The sequence below is a fragment of the Poromitra crassiceps genome, assembly GCF_964638095.1.
Source record: "Poromitra crassiceps genome assembly, chromosome: 3".
Classification (NCBI taxonomy): Eukaryota; Metazoa; Chordata; class Actinopteri; order Beryciformes; family Melamphaidae; genus Poromitra; species Poromitra crassiceps.
In genome coordinates this window covers 70,839,479-70,860,957 of record NC_139625.1, presented here as the reverse complement: position 1 = coordinate 70,860,957, position 21,479 = coordinate 70,839,479, and the positions used below count along the sequence as shown (strand labels likewise).

The window sequence follows — 21,479 nt, the reverse complement described above, 5'->3', positions numbered from 1 at the left end:
GCACTGATGACTCAGACTTGGACTTAGACTCGAGCATTCATGCATTCAGACTCAGAAGTTGGAGACGAGGACTCGGGCTTATTAAGTGATAAAGACTTTTTTTTGTTTTTGTTAGTTTTTTGTAATATGCCCTAATAATTTGGCATGAGATATTGATAGTTGCCACTTAGATCAGTGTTTCTCAAACAGTGGTCCGCGGGCGCCCCTTAGTGGTCCGCGATTAGATTTATCTTTTTTCCCTTTTTTTACACCTCCCACTATCCAATGAGAGAAATGTTTACATTTTCTGGGAAACGGAAGGTCCGGTCACAATGCCTATTAAGGACTATATGTATTTTTTCACCCCGAATCTAATGCCGCCACCCGTGAGTCTCTACGACTTACAATTGCGTAGATACATCCACTCTGCATGCAGGGCTACAGGAGAGAGACAGAGTAGGCTACAGCGGGGGGTTGGGAGTTCCAAGTTACTGACCAAACACACTATTTCAGTGATTGCTGTCAGAATATAGAGCCAGTTAACACTTATTTGAACACAAAAACAGAATGCTACTTTGGCAACATTGTGCATTTATTGAACTTGAAAAAACTTAATTTGAACTTTGAATAGGCTATATTTGAACCAGTGGCGGCCGGCCACTAGAGGGCGCCAGGGCGCCGCCCCACCTACTGTATCCACATGAAGGAAGGGGAAATAAAACGTTATATATACCGTATATATATTTATTTATTTTTATGAGCGAGGTGAATATTAGATAGTGAGTATATAATCTGCAATAAATATGTAGATTCATAATTATCTACATGTGTACTGTTTTTGGGTCAATATTTTCTTGCACCGAATTGCCACGGACGCCGTCCGGGGACTTCCGGTTTCCACCAGTGCAGATCATTAGAGTATCAGGATCTGTGAAGTTACACATGCGCTGTTCACTCTCAAAAACAAAGGGATTTGGGAGGGCTCTGGGCGCACGTATCTAGCGACCAGGTGGAGGTGGGGTCAGGTAGAGTGAGTGTCGTGACGTAGGCTAGGCTAGGCTACGAAGCAAAGAAGTTTGTTTTCAACTGCCATAAAACACAAAAGACGTTTTGCAAGAATGGAGAAAGAAAATTCTGTGAAGTCGCTCAAAACGATGCCGTTTGAGAGATGGAATTTACAGGAGAAGCATCGAGTGAAAGAGCTTGGACCAGATCACCCTGAGCTCGCCATTAAACAACAGGCTACAGACAGAGGAAGAAAATACACTCGTTTCTAGTAGCTAGTAACGTCCGTTACAACTTGCTTGATTTAGGGTTGGAGTGGACAATAATTCAATAGCCTATTATTGTTGTCTTTCAGTGGAATCATCGTGATGATATGAAGTTATTTTAATAGTGACATTTTTGCTGTCTAAATTGATGATGACAAGCAAATGTTACTTAAAAACTGATCAAATGAGTTATGGCAGGAATATTCTTTGAAAATATAAGTTTTGTTTGACATCACCATTCAGTTCAATGAGATGAACACTGATTTTGCATACGTGAAACATATGATATTGATATTGAGAAGAATCCTTATGATTATCATATTGATTTCAACCCCATTGTCCAGGCCTATATTTGGTATAGCCCTCCCTGGACAAAAATGCACCAGCCGCTACTGATTTGAACTGAAAAGGGGGAAAAAAAAGTTAAAAAAAAAAGGTCAATGGACTAACTAAAATAAATTATATATATATATATTTTATATTGGTTATCTTATTTTCATAATTGTAGGAAGCCAAACATGTGATTAATTTTACAGCCTTAATGCTATTTGTCATTTAATTAGCCTGTAATTTGTAATTTACAGTTGAAGTACCGTAGTAGGCCTATTGTTTTTGGGGATGTTTTGGGAGTTAGGTGGTCCCCGAGTTCTTTTTTTATTGGTTAAGTGGTCCTTGGTCTGAAAAAGTTTGAGAAACACTGACCTAGATGGATTCACGCTCATGTTCAGTAACTCTGGACTCAGACTCAGGTAATGGACTCAACTCAGACTCTCCTTTGGTGACTTGGACTTGTGGCCTCGGACTCTCCTTTGGTGACTTGGACTTGTGGAATTGGACTCGAACACTGGGGACTCGAGACTCGACTCAGACTCCAGATATAGTGACTTGACTATAACACTGATTCCCACCTCCCCATCTGCATCCAGGCCTAGTCTAACATATGTACAGGCCCTGAATAGTTCTCTCAGCGGGGAGCGATTCGCCAGCCTGGCTGGGCTTTTCTAATGAGCTTTGAGAAGGGGGGGGGTCTGGGGGTAAAGATGCCACATTCACTGTTGTCCCCCTTATACCCCCCACACACCCTTTCCCCCTGCTTGAAGCAGATTAATTAAAAGTGCTCTCTTTCTCTCTCTCTCTCTCTCTCTCTCTCTCTCACACACACACACACACACACACACACACTCTCACTCTCTCTCTCTCTCTCTCTCTCTCTCTCTCTCCCTTATCAGTGAGAGTTGAGCACTTACAGTAAGCCTCCAAGGAGGGCTCAGTGCTTGGGCCGGGTGGGCAAGAAGGGGTGGGGGGGCGAGGGTGTGTGTGTGTGTGTGTGGAGGGGGATTCGGTGGCGCCTCCGGGAACGATGCTAATTTCAGCCACTGGGATGGTGGGATGGCTGCTTTGGAATTAGCGCCGGTGGTACGTTCACTCATTATCTCTGTGACTGTCTAGGTCCTAGACAGTAGAACCTCTTCCTAGACTCTAGGAAGAGGTTCTACAGACACACGTCTTCCTGTCTGTCTGCCTGTCTGTCTTCCTGTCTGTCTGCCTGCCTGTCTTTCTGTCTGTCTGTCTGTCTCTGGTCTCATTTCTCATTCATGGCGTTTTTCCCATTGTTCGTTTTGGTTTGCCAGTAATCTGAGTCGATCCCCTCAAGCCAGGCGCACACTACAAGACTGTGAGTGTGAGCGAGGCTCACAGAGCAGCCTTCCTAATCTTAATGAAATCCTCAGCTGTCAACAGTAAAATCATGTCATGATGATGAATGTAATGAAATGACATTTTTATGTAATGGAAATTGGAATTGATGTCTCTTCTTCCCTCTTTATTCATGATGGCCATGTTACATTATATTTTTTATTATATCCCAATGCAAAATGGGCATAATTAATGACCAATACATATGATCAATAATGCCTTCTAACTTTCTCTCTCAAAGCCCACTATGATACACACAATGCTATTTTCCATTTCCCAAAGCCAATCTGTGCATAAAATACAGTTGTCCAAATCTGTTGTTGCAAAACATTGTCCATTGGTAACCATCTCTTCGACGACCACATGGAATTTGCATGACATTCAAATTTCATTTTGTTACATTCATTATTATAGGAGTTTATTGTTGACACAGTTCATTTTGTTGCATTCATTATTAAGGAGTTTATTGTTGACACAGTTCATTTTGTTCATTATTAAGGAGTTTATTGTTGACCGTAAAGCCAGATTTCCCTGCAGGTACCCCAGCTGGAGAAACTATGGAGGATGCAGAGCACAGGCTGACAGGCTTTATGCCCATAGTCTTGTTTGTTTACATAATTAACGTGGCAATGAGTTACTGGAGTTAAAATGCCACACAGCACTTTTGGATCAGTGCTGAGAGTCACAAATCAGATATTTATACACATGAAGACGTCATCGATTATGACTTTACATGTTGAGCCCTGACCATCCAGGCAACAAAGTAAGCTGTGGAGAAAGTGGAGAGTTGAAGTGTGTTATTGTGTGTTGCAGGTTGCAGCCGTTCATCACAGGACAGCCCAACAAGAAGCTACATGTAGCTGTGGAGCAGGTGAGCTGCTGGACCGTCCGCTCTACACCGGTCTGTCTCTCTTGAGCCACTTCTTAACATGCAGTGGAATCCGTATTATAACCCACTCCTAGCCGGTTGACCTGCATGTTAAACAACAATTAGCCGGCCTACGCGCACTCCCGCGAGTCCGTATCATATTCATCTCGCTCGCTGGTGTAAGATCCGGATTAGCGCAAAAGGAGCTGATGTTTAACTCTGGCAGCTCATGATCCTGTTCATGTAGGCTAGCTGTTATGTGGGCGGGTGGTGGTAGTTTATTAATTAATTAATCGTTCGGGCAATCGCTTATATCAACGAGCAAACTCACGGTTTCCTCAAATGCTGCAAAAACGGCTTGAATTGTTTGGCAGAGGGATCCCAACGCGCTTCAGCTATGCAGGCAGCCAGGTCCAGTGCATCAGGAGGGACGCTTACTGCTGCGCTGCTTGCTTGCAACTTTTGTGGGGAGAAATACATTGAAAACTAGTCAGATATGACTTGAATGCCACTTGTAAAATAAATCACCCACAGTGATTGACGACGGTCCGACCACTATTTTGACTGGGCAGCTTTATGTAGCCTAACAAAGGCGGAAGCGTTCATTTTTGGCACATTGCCACCCCTCGTGGTCGGAATGGACATGTTTTTGAAGTCTCCAGATTTGTCGCTAACGTTAGTCTCTTCTGAGAAGTTTTCTCGAGTTGGATGCAGCCAATTCTATTGTGTGAGGCAGCCATTTGAGGCAGGCAGTGTTGTGTGACTGTGCGTCCACACTGCGGAGAGGATAGGAGCTGACTGACTGATAGCCTATATCGAGACATATAGGCCTAGCCTAACTTTTGTGGGGAGAAATAAATTTAAAACTAGTCAGATATGACTTGAATGCCACTTGTTTGGTTACAAATTCGCTAAAGCTGTTTCCTATCACATTTCTTGTTATCGATACATGCTACCGCCCCCCCCAACCCACCCACTGGCAGAAAAAACGGCTCATATCCAGTTGTTTCTAAACAAGGACCCCTCATGTTTAAAAAGGTAAAACCTGAAAATATCCTGTTCTGGTTAGCCTGACATGATCCAGACTTCATGTTTAAAAGGCACTTTGCTCTCTCTCTCTCTCTGTCACACACACACACACACACACACACACACACACACACACACACACACACACACACACACACACACACTCTGCCCCTCTTTCACTCAGTGAAATTCAAAAACGTTATTGCCATGACTATCAGAAATAATATTGCCAAATCAGTTTAAAAGGTTACAAAAAACATATACTATATACAATAATAACAACAATAATTACCTTTGGTTTAAAAACATGTACTATACATAAGTACATACAGTATACTGTAGTAATTGTTGCCAATATCTGTAATAACATAATCTCGCTTGCCAGAATTCCAGCGCAGGACAGAGTCTGGCTCCTCTTACTCTCACTCTGGTATAGTGTGGAAAAAGGCTCTGTTATCTTTACAACCATCCAAAGTACCAAGGAGGCCTGCTTTATTGCACAATCAAAATATTCATCAAAACTTGCCATTTCCAGCTTGCTAGCTAGCGTTGTTGTTGTTGTTTCACAGCGGCGGAGGCATTTGAGAGCGACACACAGGGAGCAGAAGGGAAATCCCTTTCCGCTCTGACTGAAATGGTCAGAGCTGGTCAGAGCTGGGCAGAGCTTAGACCCACAGCCTGCTTCCAGGCACTCCGACTAGTAATAACGTAAAACACATTCACACGCACGCACACACACACAGACCATAGCAGCCTCTGGCTCCACATAATGAAGCTGTGGGCGTAGTGGACAGCACCTCCAGACAAACTGTCATTCGCCGTCAGTTTGTCCCGGTCGGGCCCTTAATGCTGACTGTTGATTGGCTGCTGGTTTCAGATCTCCTGCAGAGAGTGTGAGAGGTGAACCCGCTTTGTCTTTCTGTTTGTCCTTCCCTCATTGCTCCCCCTCTCTCTTCCTGGATTCCTCTCTCTCCACGGCTCCTTCAAAAGTCTGGGCAAAATCTTGAAATAAGTCAACAAAATGTAAGGCCTAGAATGTGAAATTGTCTTAAATACAGTTATTAGAGTTTATATTTTGTTTCATGGTGCACTGCAGCAACAGGTGTCTGTGCTCTCACATTAATACAGACCAGGATTAGTAGCACAGTGTTGTATCTGGACTGTCAGTTGGGCTTCATCTTTAGCATTTCATTTCAAGGTTCCCACAGGTCTGGAAAATCCTTGAAAGTTTGTGGATTTGAGAAAAACCAAATAAGACCTTGAAAGTTTTTGAAAAGGAATGGATGGCCTTGAAAATAATGTTAAAATTAAGGATTTCACAATATTTTCTTTAAACTTGTGGCCTCTGCTGTCTAATTCTGACCAGTGTCATATTTCACTGAAGAACCTCAGTTTGAGTCCTTGAAGTTCACCAAACAGACATGGAAAAGGCCTGGAGGAAGTCCTTGTGATGTGAGCATGGGAACCCTGTGACTTGTTGCTGTCCTATTTTCATTCTGCACATTTACAGTTTCACAGCTTTGTCAGCTGTGTCCAATCAGAAATAGGCTGTTTAGATTGATGTATTTATAGAAAAAAATCTTTTGTAATTTACATTCCAGGTAGTGTTAAAAATGTCTTAAAATTTGGCTTTTCGTAACCTGCATATATACTCTACTCTCATGTTCTTCTGTATCTCTTTTTTTTACATTCTCTCGCTCTTTTCTCTCCTTCCACATCCGTCTCCATCTCTTCATCACGTCCCTTTCTTTGTCTGTCCTCTCTGCCTTTCCTGTCTCTCTCGCTCCGCCTTTTCCTATCTCTCTCTTTCTCACTTACCGTATCTCTCTTTCTCTCTTCTTTCCTTTATCCACATTCCTCTCCCATACTACTTTCTGTTTCACTCACTGCTTCCCCCTCTTTCACTTCCTGTCTTTCTCCTTCAAGTCAGGTAGGCCGTAGATTAGCTAGATCAGTGGTTCTCAAATTGGGGTCCGGGGAACCCCAGGGGCCCTTGAGTGGGTTCCAGGGGGTCCCAGCAAAAGGGGCATAATTCATTTTTGCTCTAATTCAATTTCAATGCTTGTTTCATAATAGGGTCAAGGTACATATATTAACCGATTAATCGACAATGTACGCTATGTGCTTTTTTTTTTTTTTGCTGAAACAATTTAACACCACAAGGGTGAGGACAACAGTATTAAATTGTAAACATTGTAATACAATGTTGAAATACAGCATGTCTACAAGCACAATGACAGCTAATGCAGGATGTTTGGTTGATTGATTAAATTGTTGAGTAGGCCTCAAGACAGGTTCATTTATAATGATTAATTGATTGTTAACATGACCAATTAAATAACAGAGATCATGTCTGTTAACCACAACTTAAATGAAGGTGAAGAGGGAGACTTCCATTCCTTCAGAATGTCTTTTGGCAACAGTTGTCCCCTGTGTCAGAGACTTGCACAGCTGCAGGGAAGTTCAGAGAGGTCTCCGAGCAGCCAAAGATGGCGAGTTCTGCCTCCGGCTGAAGGGTTATTTTGTAGGCCTTAGAGTACTAGTCAGATATCCTGGCCCAGAATCCTGCTAGTGAAGGGCAGAACCAAAAGACATGAGAAAATGTGCCCTCTGACACCTGACACCTAGCACACAGTGGTGAGAAAGAAGGGTAGATCTTATGCAACTTATGCTTAGAATAGTGAAGACGATGATCGACTTTAAATTAGATCCGCAGGTGTCTACTATTAACTGAGCAGAGTTGTACTACAGACAAACTCCTTTCCCAAATAATGTCAGATAAATCAATGCCAAGTTCCCCCTGCCACGCTTCTCTAATCCTCTCAGTAGAGGCCGTGGTGCAGTTATCAAACAGGTTTTGGATGTGCGTGTCTCTACTTTTTCTCAGTTATCAAACAGACATACAAATCTGGAAATGAGATGCTTGGAGTGAGGCGGGCTCAGCAATCGATTTAGGAAATTGATTAAAATGTGTATCCCTAGCCGGTAGAGTAGGTTAGGAGGTATTAGGCTGTGGAATAGTTCAATTGTTTGCCTTGCTAAAGTCTGCTCTGCTTTGCTTTTTTCTCTCTCTTCTCCCTCTCTCTCCATGCTTATTTTATATAAGTAAAGTTTCTGTTTATTGATTGTGTTTACTTTGATCTAGCTCGACTATTTTCTGTGAAACCCTTTGAGACCCTGTGAATTAGAGCTAATAGACTTGACTTGATCATTTCCCTTTATGCCCCATTCTCCAGTCACTCCCACCTTTCTTTTTCTTTCTTTCTTTCTTTCTTTCTTTCTTTCTTTCTTTCTTTCTTTCTTTCTTTCTTTCTTTCTTTCTTTCTTTCTTTCCTCTATGTTCCTGTTCCACACTACCTCCCTTCCCATTCTGTTTCACCCAACTGCTGTCCTCTCTTTTGCCCTTTCTCCTTCTTTTCTCCATTCTTTCACATTCCTCTCCTCCATTCTTTCACATTCCTCTCCTCCATTCTTTCACATTCCTCTCCATCTCTCCCCTTTACACTCGATTCCACTGTTGCCTCTGTGTCTCCCTCTCCCTTTGCGTGTCTCTCTCTCCCTCCCTCTCCCCCTCCATGTGTCTCTCTTATGCAGACGGATTTATGTCACCATGGGAGAGCTCGATCAAACATAAGCACGAGCGTATTATATTGTTTCACACGCGCAAATACATACTCACACTCGCGCAATCTTACATCCCGCGCGCACAAAGACTGCACCGAGGGCGAGCAGAGAAAAGCACAGCGCGAGGTAAGAACGTTACCGCGTGTATTTAGCACCAGCGAGCGTGCAGACTGCTGCTGCGCGCCCCCCCCTCTCTCTCTTTCTCCTCTCTCGTGTTGAGTTCTGCGCGCTCGCGTTGGGACTTTTGACAATTGTGGGCGGAAACCAAGGCAGCTGTCATCTGATGGAAGCTGTCATCAAGGCCGGAGGAGGTCCGTGTTTACAAGATAACAATTTATTTTCTTTATTTTTGTCGTCATTATTATCAACCATTAATCCCCCTGGCATGTTTGTGATTGTGAACATTTTGATTAAACTGGTAGCCTAATACCCAAAGTATTCTGGATACCAGTGTAAGGCTCCTTGGTGCAATAATGTTTTGTTTTTTTAAGGGGGGGGGGGGGTGGTCTGCCTTGGTTTCCGCCCACAATTGTCAAAAGTCCCAACGCGAGCGCGCAGAACTCAACACGAGAGAGGAGAAAGAGAGAGAGGGCGAGCGCGCAGACTGCTGCTGCTCGCCCCCTGGTGCTAAATACACGCGGTAACGTTCTTACCTCGCGCTGTGCTTTTCTCTGCTCGCCCTCGGTGCAGTCTTTGTGCGCGCGGGATGTAAGATTGCGCGAGTGTGAGTATGTATTTGCGCGTGTGAAACAATATAATACGCTCGTGCTTATGTTTGATTGAGCTCTCGACTTCTGACATAAATGTAATCCCATACTCTCTCCCTCCCTCTCTCTGTCCCTCCCTCTCCATCATGTGATGTTGGCAGCTCTGAATGGAAGTGCTCAGGCAGCTCAGGCTCTGTCATCCAGGAAGAAAACATTGCCACGAGGGGCCAGGTCAACAAGGCTTGTTACTTAGCAACCCCCCTCACCTCCCTCTGGGAACGGGAACTGAACGGCCATCACCATTGGCTGAGGCAGCGCTCACTCAGGGCCCGTGTTAGCGTGTTATGTAACGCTGCCATTTGGGTCCCGCGACGGAGCCAGAGTGAAGCTCTCTCTGTGCAAAAAAATACAACATTTCCTTAAAGCCCCCTCCGGTGGCCCGCCAATTAGTTTGTACATTTTTCAAACAAGCCTTGCAAGGAAATGATCGGTTTACACTAGGCACTCAGGCACTTAGGCAGAGCAGGAGCAACAGCTTGAGTCCTGCCAATTGAAACCGGCCCAGCTGTGCATCGCTGCCCCACCCCCTGCCCCCCGCTGCACACTCAAACCACATTCAGACTAGTGAATCATGCCTCCAGCTCATCCTGTAGAAACACTACATCCATATCTACACTGTCATGCCTCCATCTCATCCTGTAGAAACACTACATCCATATCTACACTGTCATGCCTCCAGCTCATCCTGTAGAAACACTACATCCATATCACTGTCATGCCTCCAGCTCATCCTGTAGAAACACTACATCCATATCACTGTCATGCCTCCAGCTCATCCTGTAGAAACACTACATCCATATCTACACTGTCATGCCTCCAGCTCATCCTGTAGAAACACTACATCCATATCTACACTGTCATGCCTTCAGCTCATCCTGTAGAAACACTACATCCATATCTACACTGTCATGCCTCCAGCTCATCCTGTAGAAACACTACATCCATATCACTGTCATGCCTCCAGCTCATCCTGTAGAAACACTACATCCATATCACTGTCATGCCTCCATCTCATCCTGTAGAAACACTACATCCATATCTACACTGTCATGCCTCCAGCTCATCCTGTAGAAACACTACATCCATATCACTGTCATGCCTCCAGCTCATCCTGTAGAAACACTACATCCATATCACTGTCATGCCTCCAGCTCATCCTGTAGAAACACTACATCCATATCACTGTCATGCCTCCAGCTCATCCTGTAGAAACACTACATCCATATCTACACTGTCATGCCTTCAGCTCATCCTGTAGAAACACTACATCTATATCTCCACTGTCATGCCTCCAGCTCGTCCTGTAGAAACACTACATCCATATCACTGTCATGCCTCCAGCTCGTCCTGTAGAAACACTACATCCATATCACTGTCATGCCTCCAGCTCATCCTGTAGAAACACTACATCCATATCACTGTCAGGCCTCCAGCTCATCCTGTAGAAACACTACATCCATATCACTGTCATGCCTCCAGCTCATCCTGTAGAAACACTACATCCATATCTACACTGTCATGCCTCCAGCTCATCCTGTAGAAACACTACATCTATATCTACACTGTCATGCCTTCAGCTCATCCTGTAGAAACATTACATCCATATCACTGTCATGCCTCCAGCTCATCCTGTAGAAACACTACATCCATATCTACACTGTCATTCCTCCAGCTCATCCTGTAGAAACACTACATCCATATCACTGTCATGCCTCCATCTCATCCTGTAGAAACACTACATCCATATCTACACTGTCATGCCTCCAGCTCATCCTGTAGAAACACTACATCCATATCACTGTCATGCCTCCAGCTCATCCTGTAGAAACACTACATCCATATCACTGTCATGCCTCCAGCTCATCCTGTAGAAACACTACATCCATATCACTGTCATGCCTCCAGCTCATCCTGTAGAAACACTACATCCATATCACTGTCATGCCTTCAGCTCATCCTGTAGAAACACTACATCCATATCACTGTCATGCCTTCAGCTCATCCTGTAGAAACACTACATCCATATCACTGTCATGCCTTCAGCTCATCCTGTAGAAACACTACATCCATATCACTGTCATGCCTCCAGCTCATCCTGTAGAAACACTACATCCATATCACTGTCATGCCTTCAGCTCAACCTGTAGAAACACTACATCCATATCACTGTCATGCCTCCAGCTCATCCTGTAGAAACACTACATCCATATCACTGTCATGCCTTCAGCTCATCCTGTAGAAACACTACATCCATATCACTGTCATGCCTTCAGCTCATCCTGTAGAAACACTACATCCATATCACTGTCATGCCTTCAGCTCATCCTGTAGAAACACTACATCCATATCTACACTGTCATGCCTCCATCTCATCCTGTAGAAACACTACATCCATATCTACACTGTCATGCCTTCAGCTCATCCTGTAGAAACACTACATTCATATCTACACTGTCATGCCTCCAGCTCATCCTGTAGAAACACTACATCCATATCACTGTCATGCCTCCAGCTCATCCTGTAGAAACACTACATTCATATCTACACTGTCATGCCTCCAGCTCATCCTGTAGAAACACTACATCCATATCTCCACTGTCATGCCTCCAGCTCATCCTGTAGAAACACTACATCCATATCACTGTCATGCCTTCAGCTCATCCTGTAGAAACACTACATCCATATCTACACTGTCATGCAGCTTCTGGGGTTCACTGCCTTTCACCTCCGCTCTCTAAACACACACAAACACACAATTACAAGCAAACCAGGACTTGTAAACAAGTCCCAAGTCGCAGTCCTTTCATTAGACAGAGTATTAGCGGCCTGTCGTCCTGCCAGGTTAGAGAGATTCTGGTGGTGAAGGAATCGAAACAAATCTGATTCCAGTTTCTGTAACTTGATCTCAGCTTGATGGACTTGTCCGCACTATTCTTCTCTGGTGTTTGTACCACAAGAACACATGAAGACACAGCCGAATATGACTGTGGTTTGCCCTCAGTTCATTTTGTTATGCTAGGCTTTCCACACGAGTAACTGCTGGCTATCAGATGTCAACATCCGTCTTGTTATACCCATAATCCCTTGTGTTTTGGGGCTGTTTCCTGTAGTTGGTTTGGATTATGTTCTCACTCCTAATGTGCCACACTGCAGTTCTCTTGTTAGAGGACTGAGACTTTTCATATCCAGGCGTCTCGTTGCCGTTATTTGGTCCTGACCAGAGTTCAAATGGCGTCAATGGACAAACTAAACAAACTAAAGGAGGAAACGATGCAATATGACCAAGGCCATAAGAATATTAGCTGTAATTAGAGCAATTAATACGTTTTTTTTTTATCACAATATGAACTTCTACCATTTCCAAATCACAGAGGCTGCAATTAGTTTTGAAGTTTTAGAGCTGCAGGTAATCTTTGGTCCATGAAACAAAACCTTTCATCAGACTCAAACTCAGTAAATTATGCACACTGACATCTACATGTAATGTGTTTTTATTAAAAAAAAATTTTTACAAAATTACCTTTCTTAAAACGATATATATATATATATATATATGTGTGTGTTATGAACCTGTCAAATAGTCGCAATTCACATTCAGCCCTAGCGGATAGCTAAAAGCTCTCTCTCTCTCTCTCACACACACACACACACACACACACACACACACACACACACACACACATCATACTCGGCCTCCTCCACGGTCCCCCTTCATCATGACCCATTTAACAGCTCTCACCTCCTAATGAGTGTGGAGCAGCGTGTTTATAGAAGACAAAAAAATCCCGAAAATACTCACATTTATATTAGAATTTTGTAATTTAAAAAAATCGTAAAAATGGTCGATTATAAAAAATAGTTGAGGATTAATTTTCTGTTGATGGAATAATTGATTCATGGATGAAACGCTGCAGCTCTAAAGAGGAGTGTCACAGAACAATGGAGGGAGGGATGTGGAGGAAGGAGGAGGGCGGGTGTGAAAGCCAGGCTGAAGCATGAACAGCCTGGGAGAACAGAGGCTGGGAAGGAAGGAAAGAATACAAACAGAGAAAAGATGGAAGAAAGGTGGGATGGAAGGAAGGAAGGATGAGGCAATGAAAGGCAGATTGTTGGGGAGAAGCAGGAGGAGGGCAGGAGCGAGTGAGGAGCCCAGCGGGGAGTCCAACAGAAATATATCCACCTGCCTCTGCTCCAGCTTTAGAATTAGCCCCCGCTTATAGGCAAGAGCAGGAGTGCGTTTAAAACACTCGAACTACCAAGGCAGTCATTTTGACTGTTACCATACATTTTGCCAAGTAATAATTTTGTTGAAATAAAACCCATGTAACTATACTGTAGGACCCTGACTTTTCCTAAATGTGTGTATATTTTATTCTAACATTTCCTAGTTCCTCCTCTGGTCTGTACAATTTGTACAATTTGATTCAAGGGGGGGGGGGACCCTTTCAGAGCATAACACAAACTGTCAATTTTCCTGCAACTCGACAGTGCTGCATCCAGGAGGGACTCTCGGCTCTGGATCAAGGGATATGATTTGCTGTGTGTGAGTGGGGGCGGGTCATGGGGCGGGTGCACTCCACGGAGCAGAGGGAAGCGCTCTATATGTGATTGATGAAAGTGGGAACATTTCATACATAAACAGAAAAAATGCGATTATCGATTCTGGAATAAAAGATCGATTCAAAAAATCGTGACATTAAAAATCGCGATACTTAGGTGAATCGATTTTTTCTCCCACCCCTAATTATTAGCCTACCTCGCAGGCTCACAAGCATTGTGGACTTCCGTGGGCACACTATAGTCTCTCTTTAAATATCTATCTTTAAATCGATGTTTCTCATCTCCTCCCGATCAGAAATGTCGGCTTTTCTTTTTGCATGCCAGAGATTATGGATTATATGATTATATCGCCTCTTCTAGCGCTTTCTAGCACACATCAGTTGACCACAAACAGGCAACATGCATCGCAAACTGCGGTAAAAACCCTGATTGAGACGCATATTCCGAATGCGCTGTATACATGATCAATGAATCCTCCTAAAACCTGAATAATACTGGAATAACCCACGTCTTAATCTGAAAATGCTAAATTCTGAAAAAGGGCAAATTCGGAAAAGGCAACTGGAATATGCTGTTTACATGACAGTTAATCAAATTCAGAATATTGTAATTTTCCGAATAATAGTGGAATATTGTGCATGTAAACGTACAGTAGTCATTGTTTATTCTTTACCTACCTTCCAACACGTCACGCACACGCACGCGCACATACATCACCACTATCATACTACACTGTTTTTAATATGTATTTCTTCAAAGGAAGTGGGGCATATGAGATCACATCTACCTTCAGTTTCCCGGGGGAAACACACGTGTCATACGGAGGCGAGATATGAAAAAATACTGAGAGACTCACATCTTCACACGATCGACAATATGTTCTGTTTGTCCAGACCTCCGGCCCCTCCCCGGTGCCGGCCCCAGCCCCGGCCAGCTCGGTGCTGGTGGAGAGCGGGCCCGTTGTCTACGATGAGGAAGCTGACGAGGAAGAAGAGGAGGAGGATGAGCCCTGCGTCAGCGCCATGGACATGATGGGCGGCAATGGTCAGTTCCACCCAAACATAGTTTACTCTATGGGTCAGGATCCATTCCACACTATATTACCAGTGTAATGGGCGGTTTGGTTCATCACAATAAAGAACTTGCCCACTCGACTCAAAACTCTTCTTGATGCCCTCAGGTTAAAAAAAAAAGAGGGGGGGTGGGGATCTGCATGACCAAATAAATACATTACAAAGGTTTATTATGAATCACAGCAGTAGACAAATAAATGTGTTCATTTTGCTAAACGTTAAACCTTGTTAAATTTATTTGGTAGTCCAGACTTTCCTCTTTTTTGAAAGTTTTGTTCATGAAACTTTATGCCATTATGATTTGATTTATACTCGTCCCTCACATACTGCAATATTGCTGCTTCCACATTTACTATATGGAGATCCATGCTTTGCAGAGGAAATTCATTGCTCAGCATTCAATTCTCAGCAACTGGACTGAACATTCAACAAACACTTTGGATGGGACAATCTATCAAAATTCAATGTATCACAATACAAAAATGTGACAATATGTATCATGGGGCAGAACAAGGAGTCGTGAAAAGCTGAAATGTGATTCTGCTGTAGCAGGGGTCTCCAACCTTTTTTAGGTTGAGAGCTACTTACAAAAAAATAAAATGGTTTTGCCACCCCCCCCCCCCCCCCATTTTTTGCCGAGTACTCGAAATTGAATTGAAAACCATTTGCACGTAGTTCCTATGTCCTGCTCCAACTGCCCCTTTATGAGAGCACATAACCTCTGTGCACATAACCTGTGATTGGCGGCTAGTCCTTTGTGTTATTTTCAGCCAGTTAACGTTTGAGTGTGCGTTAATGCATGCCAATAAAGTCTGCACAGGAACTGTTGTCATTAGCTTGGTTTCCATTTGACTGTTTTTATTCGCATTTTGAATTTGCGCATCAAATAATAAAGAAATAATAAAGAAAAACATCGCATGGATGCATAACTGGGACGTATCCTCAGTGATGTACCCTGGGGTCATAGGATGTTTCGGGTCTCGCAACATCATACACCCTCGCCCAGGTGACCCAGCCGGGGCTGGCCAAGCCCCAACTTACGTCCCAGTAGCTACCCACGGTCAGCCCTCCAGGAAGGGTCGAAGGTGGTCAGGGCCACTCATTCCGCTGCTCCGGAACTACTCTGCCAGGACCGGGGGAGGGGGAGGGCTCTGGTACGTAGAGGGACCAGGCTCTGTGGGTTGCCACCCGGCCGGGCTCCTCCCTCGTCTCACCAGGTCTACGACCTGTGCGCTGCACCAGACTCCCCCGCTCCAAACATCTCATTCCGAGGTGATGGTATCTTAGTGGACACCATGCAGTACCAGTACTTGGTGGCACTGCAGTCTCCACTTGCGGCTTGAATGGCCCTCCTAAAAGGCCTCTCGTGGGTTGTTGGGCTTCTTCCTCACGGAAGACGCAGGCTGGGGAGCTAACCCATACTGCTACCCAGGTGCCGTCCGTGTTCCGGCTGTCAACTGACTCTCCAGTAGTCACTAGTCTTTCCTGGTTGTCACGTAGTCTATTCCTATGAGTCACTGGCTAAGCCAGGCTAACTAATAAAGAAAAACATCGCATGGATGCATAACTGGGACGTATCCTCAGTGATGTACCCTGGGGTCATAGGATGTTTCGGGTCTCGCAACATCATACACCCTTGCCCAGGTGACCCAGCCGGGGCTGGCCAAGTCCCAACTTACGTCCCAGTAGCTACCCACGGTCAGCCCTCCAGGAAGGGTCGAAGGTGGTCACGCGGTCAGGGCCACTCAATCCGCTGCTCCGGAACTACTCTGCCGGGACCGGGGGAGGGGGAGGGCTCTGGTACGTAGAGGGACCGGGCTCTGTGGGTTGCCACCCGGCCGGGCTCCTCCCTCGTCTCACCAGGTCTACGACCTGTGCGCTGCACCAGACTCCCCCGCTCCAAACATCTCATTCCGAGGTGATGGTATCTTAGTGCAGAGGTTCTCAAATATTTTTCAGCCAAGGACCCCTTACAAGATAGAAAATATACCGGGGACCCCCTCATTCTGATTTGTGATTTTGGGCTAAGCTTAATTGTTTCCACGGTAACGTGCTTGACTTTTAATTTGATAGGTTTGTTATTAGAATGTAAGCCATGAACCATTTTAGATTTAAAGCATAAACTATTTTCGTTGAACTATGAAGATTTTGAAAAAAAAAAAAAAAAAATTTTTTAAATTACGGTACATTACATTTACATTACGTCATTTAGCAGACACTTTTGTTTTGTCCAAAGCGACTTACAATATCACAATTTGTCAACAGTACAGAAAACCACTATGCAACACAATCAATGACAGCCAAGATATTTTGATAGACTAGCACCATGTAGGAAGTAGTTTGAGAAGGAATAAGTAACATGTAGCATTTTTTTTTTTACTTGCAAACTTTTCGCGGACGCCCTGGCAAAGTGCCACGGACCCCTGGGGGTCCGCGGACCCCCATTTGAGAACCACTGTCTTAGTGGACACCATGCAGTACCAGTACTTGGTGGCACTGCAGTCTCCAATGGGCCTCCTAAAAAGGTAATGGAAACGCCCAAAATTCGGGGGGAAAATCCTCTGATTCGCAAAAAAGTTTTACGCTCGCTTGAGGTGGATTTAGACTAATGCGAAAAAGAGTTAATGCACATAATCTGAAATGGAAACACAATAAACAATAAACTCTGACGTAGCGAGAGTTCAACCCACGTGACTGCCGACAAATGCTTGTTTTTGTTTCTTTTAATCAGACATTAATAGATGTTTTTTACCTTGACAGTTTCGACTGCAACTGCAGTCTTCCTCAGAAGCGTTGACAGCTGCTGATGTGTCAACAGCTGTTTTGAGCAGGCGTGCCCGGCCTGACAGATCTGACATATGACTTGGTGAAATGTCTGTCCACTAGTGATGCGCGGGTCACCCAGAACCCGCCGGGTCCCGTGGGCTGGGTTGGCAAATTATGGAAATATCGCGGGTGCGGGCGGGGCAGGCTCAGAACGTGACAAAGCAACATTATTAAATAATTTAGAGCAGTAAAACACGCAGAGTAACCCTTTATTAAGATGTGAACTCTCTCTCACACATGTAGGCCTACACACAATCAGACAGACAAGGCGACTCTGAAGCCCTCTCTATAGCCTACATGGAGTAAAGAAACGCTTCAATGAGGTAGCCTATGTGCTCTCAAAACAAACATTTTGGAAGGATTATTCGCTGTAATTATTATTTGAAGTGTCCATAAAACTAATGCCACCGCAGATTTTCTGTTGTGGACTCGACTCTGATCTATTTGTCAAATTTACTGCAACTGAGTAGGCTACGTGACCAATTGAGAGCGCATGAGGTAATTAAAAGAAATGGGGAAGAATAAGAACTGTTTCTGTAGCCTACCTCTACCTGGCTGCTACCTCCATTTGAAGACCTTGGATTAATTGAAGAAAGACCGATAATAGCGGAGTTTGTAACGAAGCAGAAAGAAATCAACGACATGAAAGAAGCCGCACAATGCATCCAGAGCAGTACAACTGTTGTCGCGCATCCATGTGACTGTCTGTGTGTGTGTGTGAGAGAGAGAGAGGGGGGAGAGAGACAGAGTTATTAGCTACTTTGCACACCTTGGAGAGCTCTGCTGTGCTCCTACTGAGTCCGGAGACATATTACATTAAATTGGCCATTGCGGGCTGCTGGGTTGGGCTGGGTTCGGAATTTTCAGATATTTTAACGGGCTGGGAGGGGCGGGCTGGCTCCAATGACGGGTTGGGTTGGGGCGGGCCTTAAAAAACCCTGACCCGCACATCACTACTGTCCACTATAACCTCCCAGAAGCTCGCAGCTCGTCACTCAATAGGAAATAAGGCTTGATGACTGAACTTCTCTTAAAATTCCCAAGGAAGAAAAACAACAAACACCTGAATAATGTCATGGACAAAGGAGTGCAGAAACGCCCGTTGGATGAGCCGTGGGTGGCGGCAGTGCAAATCAACTGGCAACTTTGATGATATTTCGTCTGCGCTGCGCATTGAAGCCGTGGTCTTCCCCCTGTGCGTAAATGCGCAGCGCCAGCTCACCTGATCGCTTTGATCTCTGTTACAGCTCCCGATTTGTATGCTACAAGCCGAGAATATGAACTTGTATATTGCTACAATGAACTCACTAACAGTATGTAACAGAATACATTCAGTGGGCAACAGAATAGCCTACATTCTGACTCTGTGTTATGAAACGCATCTACCAGCAGCTACAACGCCACAACGACAACTGGGCAAAGTTAGAGAAAGCGTGTTAAACCAGAATACGGGACTATCTGGAGAAAATAAAACGTAGGCTATGCACCTATGTCACGTACGTGCATTGTTTATTTGCGCTTCAACCCATTTAATGGAAATCAGATTGAAACGCACCTAATTCGCATTTAGTTTTTGCGAATTTAAAAAAGATTCGCAAAAACTAATTCTATTCTAATTTTAAATTGAAACATGGCTACTCACTGCTAATTAATCACTAGTTTCCCCTTGGAGAAGAATCAATCTGATTATTTCTCTATCTAATCCCTCCACCTGTCTCTCTTCCTGCAGATTATGGATGTGACGGGGTCGGGGATTACGACGATGGATTCTAGCACTGGATTTCCCAGGATATATTTGATACGGGCAATTTTGAGATGGGAGCTGTGATGCTGTCTGGGACTGAGGGATGTGTTCAGGAACGCCAAAAAAAGCAGGGAAGCGATAACTTCCCATTGCAAACGAATGGGAATTGTATATGCAATAGAAACAAAAAATGAAAAACTCACATCCCTGCTTCCAGTTGTCATTCCTTCTAAGGAAGACAGACTAAAGCAATGCTTAAGTGAAAACTGAATGGGAAAACAAGCCTATTTTTATGGTACTGGTCATAGGCAGGCTGTGGCCATAATGCTGCAAAATGAAAGGTGGGGAACAGGCACTCACCACCGGCCGCATGCTGCAGAATTTTGTTTTTTTTACCCCCAGCGGATGGAAAAGGAGACTCTCCCACCTTGGTTTTGTTGAGGTTTTCAGGATGGTATAATGTAGCAAAAAGAGAAGCTGAACAAATTCAAAAGCCTAACCTGTTGTGCTTGAACTTCACTCGAGTAGTGTGTGTGCTACCTGATGGCAGGCTGCGTCTCCCAACAAGGACATGTACTTAAACACAGTCAGGTAGCGTCAGATCAATCTTACACAGTCCGTATTCACCAAAGTACAGTGAGATTCCAGGGATTTGTGTCTGTGTCAATCAGCGATTCAGATCAAGTCGATCTTACCAACTTGTCAAATGAGTGTGTACAGTATTATGCCTTAGCTGTTTGATGGAGAGACGACATGCTGTCTGCTCCAATGAGATTCTAGATGATTTTCCCAAACATGGCTGCCGTACTTCCACAGGTTAGAGACTGGTTTTCACTATATATAAGAAATCTGATTTCTGTCCCCTCTGACTTAGTGTCACTGACGGAGCTTTCTGGTTCTGTTGTCAACACTATAAAACACTACAAAAAAGTGATTTGATCGAGGGTCACAAAATGTCAACTGGCTAACCGAGTGCTGTTTGTATTTTATGACCCTTGATCAAATCACTTTAATAGTGATGCAGTCGCCTGACAACAGAAACAGAAAGACATGTCAGTGACAACACCTGTATTGTGTTGTGAGATGAGAACCGATCTATAACTTGCAGAAATGTCAGCCATGTTGTAAAAGGTCAGTTGCTGAAGCCAAAGTATTGCAGTAAAGTTGCCTTTGAACTATATAATCACAACGCTCCCAGGTTATGAGCCAAGATGTTTACAAATCCAGATGATGTTGACAGATAATTTGATGAGTTTTATTTGGTTTTATTTTGATAGATGTCTGGATTTGGCTTTTCTGTAGAGGTTTGTTTTGATGTTATTGCTGTACCGTATTTAATTTATCAATTGTTTGATTTACAGTATGTTGAAAATATTCTTTAGGGCTGTCCTGTCAGGTCACCAAGGCATTTCAAGCCGGGATGTAATGAATGATGAATATTTTCTGAAATCTAATGCAATATTATCCATTCCACATGATTGAGGTATGAGCCTGATTGCTGTCTGGATATATTTAGTATTTAAGTGTTTAGGGTTTGATGTTGTTTTAAAATGAAGCCATGGAGGTGAGGGAGGCCATGTTTAATACAGTGCTACACTACATGATGTTACATGATCTGCATAATGTGTGCAGTTGCTGCTACAGTAAAAATTTCACTAAATGGAAAAACATGATCGTCTCTTGTCATTACTTTTCATTTTAATTTGATTTAAAGCCGTACTATGTAATATTTTCACGTGCATAATTGTCCATTTTGCCTCTCTCTATCTCTGATTGCTCTTACTCAACAGTTATTCGCTCTGGAACTCCCCCCCTGACCTCAGAGTCCCTCACAGTTTTTCAATCCTGCCTCAAGACCCATCTCTCCTCTGCTCTCAAGTGCACCCCACCTATCCCTGTGTGTCTGTGTCATGTTTGGGAGGTTGGGGACGACTCCTCTGCTAAACAGGAAGTGATGTGTTTAGCATTTCCAGTTTGTTTGCTGAACAGAAGGGGGGGGCGGGGAGAACTATGTGGCCACAGTAGCATGAGCAGTGATATAGC

At 44.0% G+C, this 21,479-nt stretch overlaps 1 protein-coding gene across 1 annotated transcript in view; it reads left to right on the top strand.

The window, feature by feature from the left end:
- The window catches only part of brf1a (BRF1 general transcription factor IIIB subunit a), a gene marked incomplete at its 5' end in the record, with an annotated part of 159,462 nt that extends 139,905 nt beyond the window's left edge, over positions 1 to 19,557 (top strand). Inside the window, 3 exons of the mRNA XM_083633132.1 lie at positions 3,759 to 3,816; positions 14,687 to 14,837; positions 19,422 to 19,557. Coding sequence (XP_083489258.1) covers positions 3,759 to 3,816; positions 14,687 to 14,837; positions 19,422 to 19,465 — 253 coding nt within the window. The 3' untranslated portion in view covers positions 19,466 to 19,557. The remainder of the gene's footprint in view (positions 1 to 3,758; positions 3,817 to 14,686; positions 14,838 to 19,421) is intronic.
- Positions 19,558 to 21,479: the final 1,922 nt, after the last annotated feature.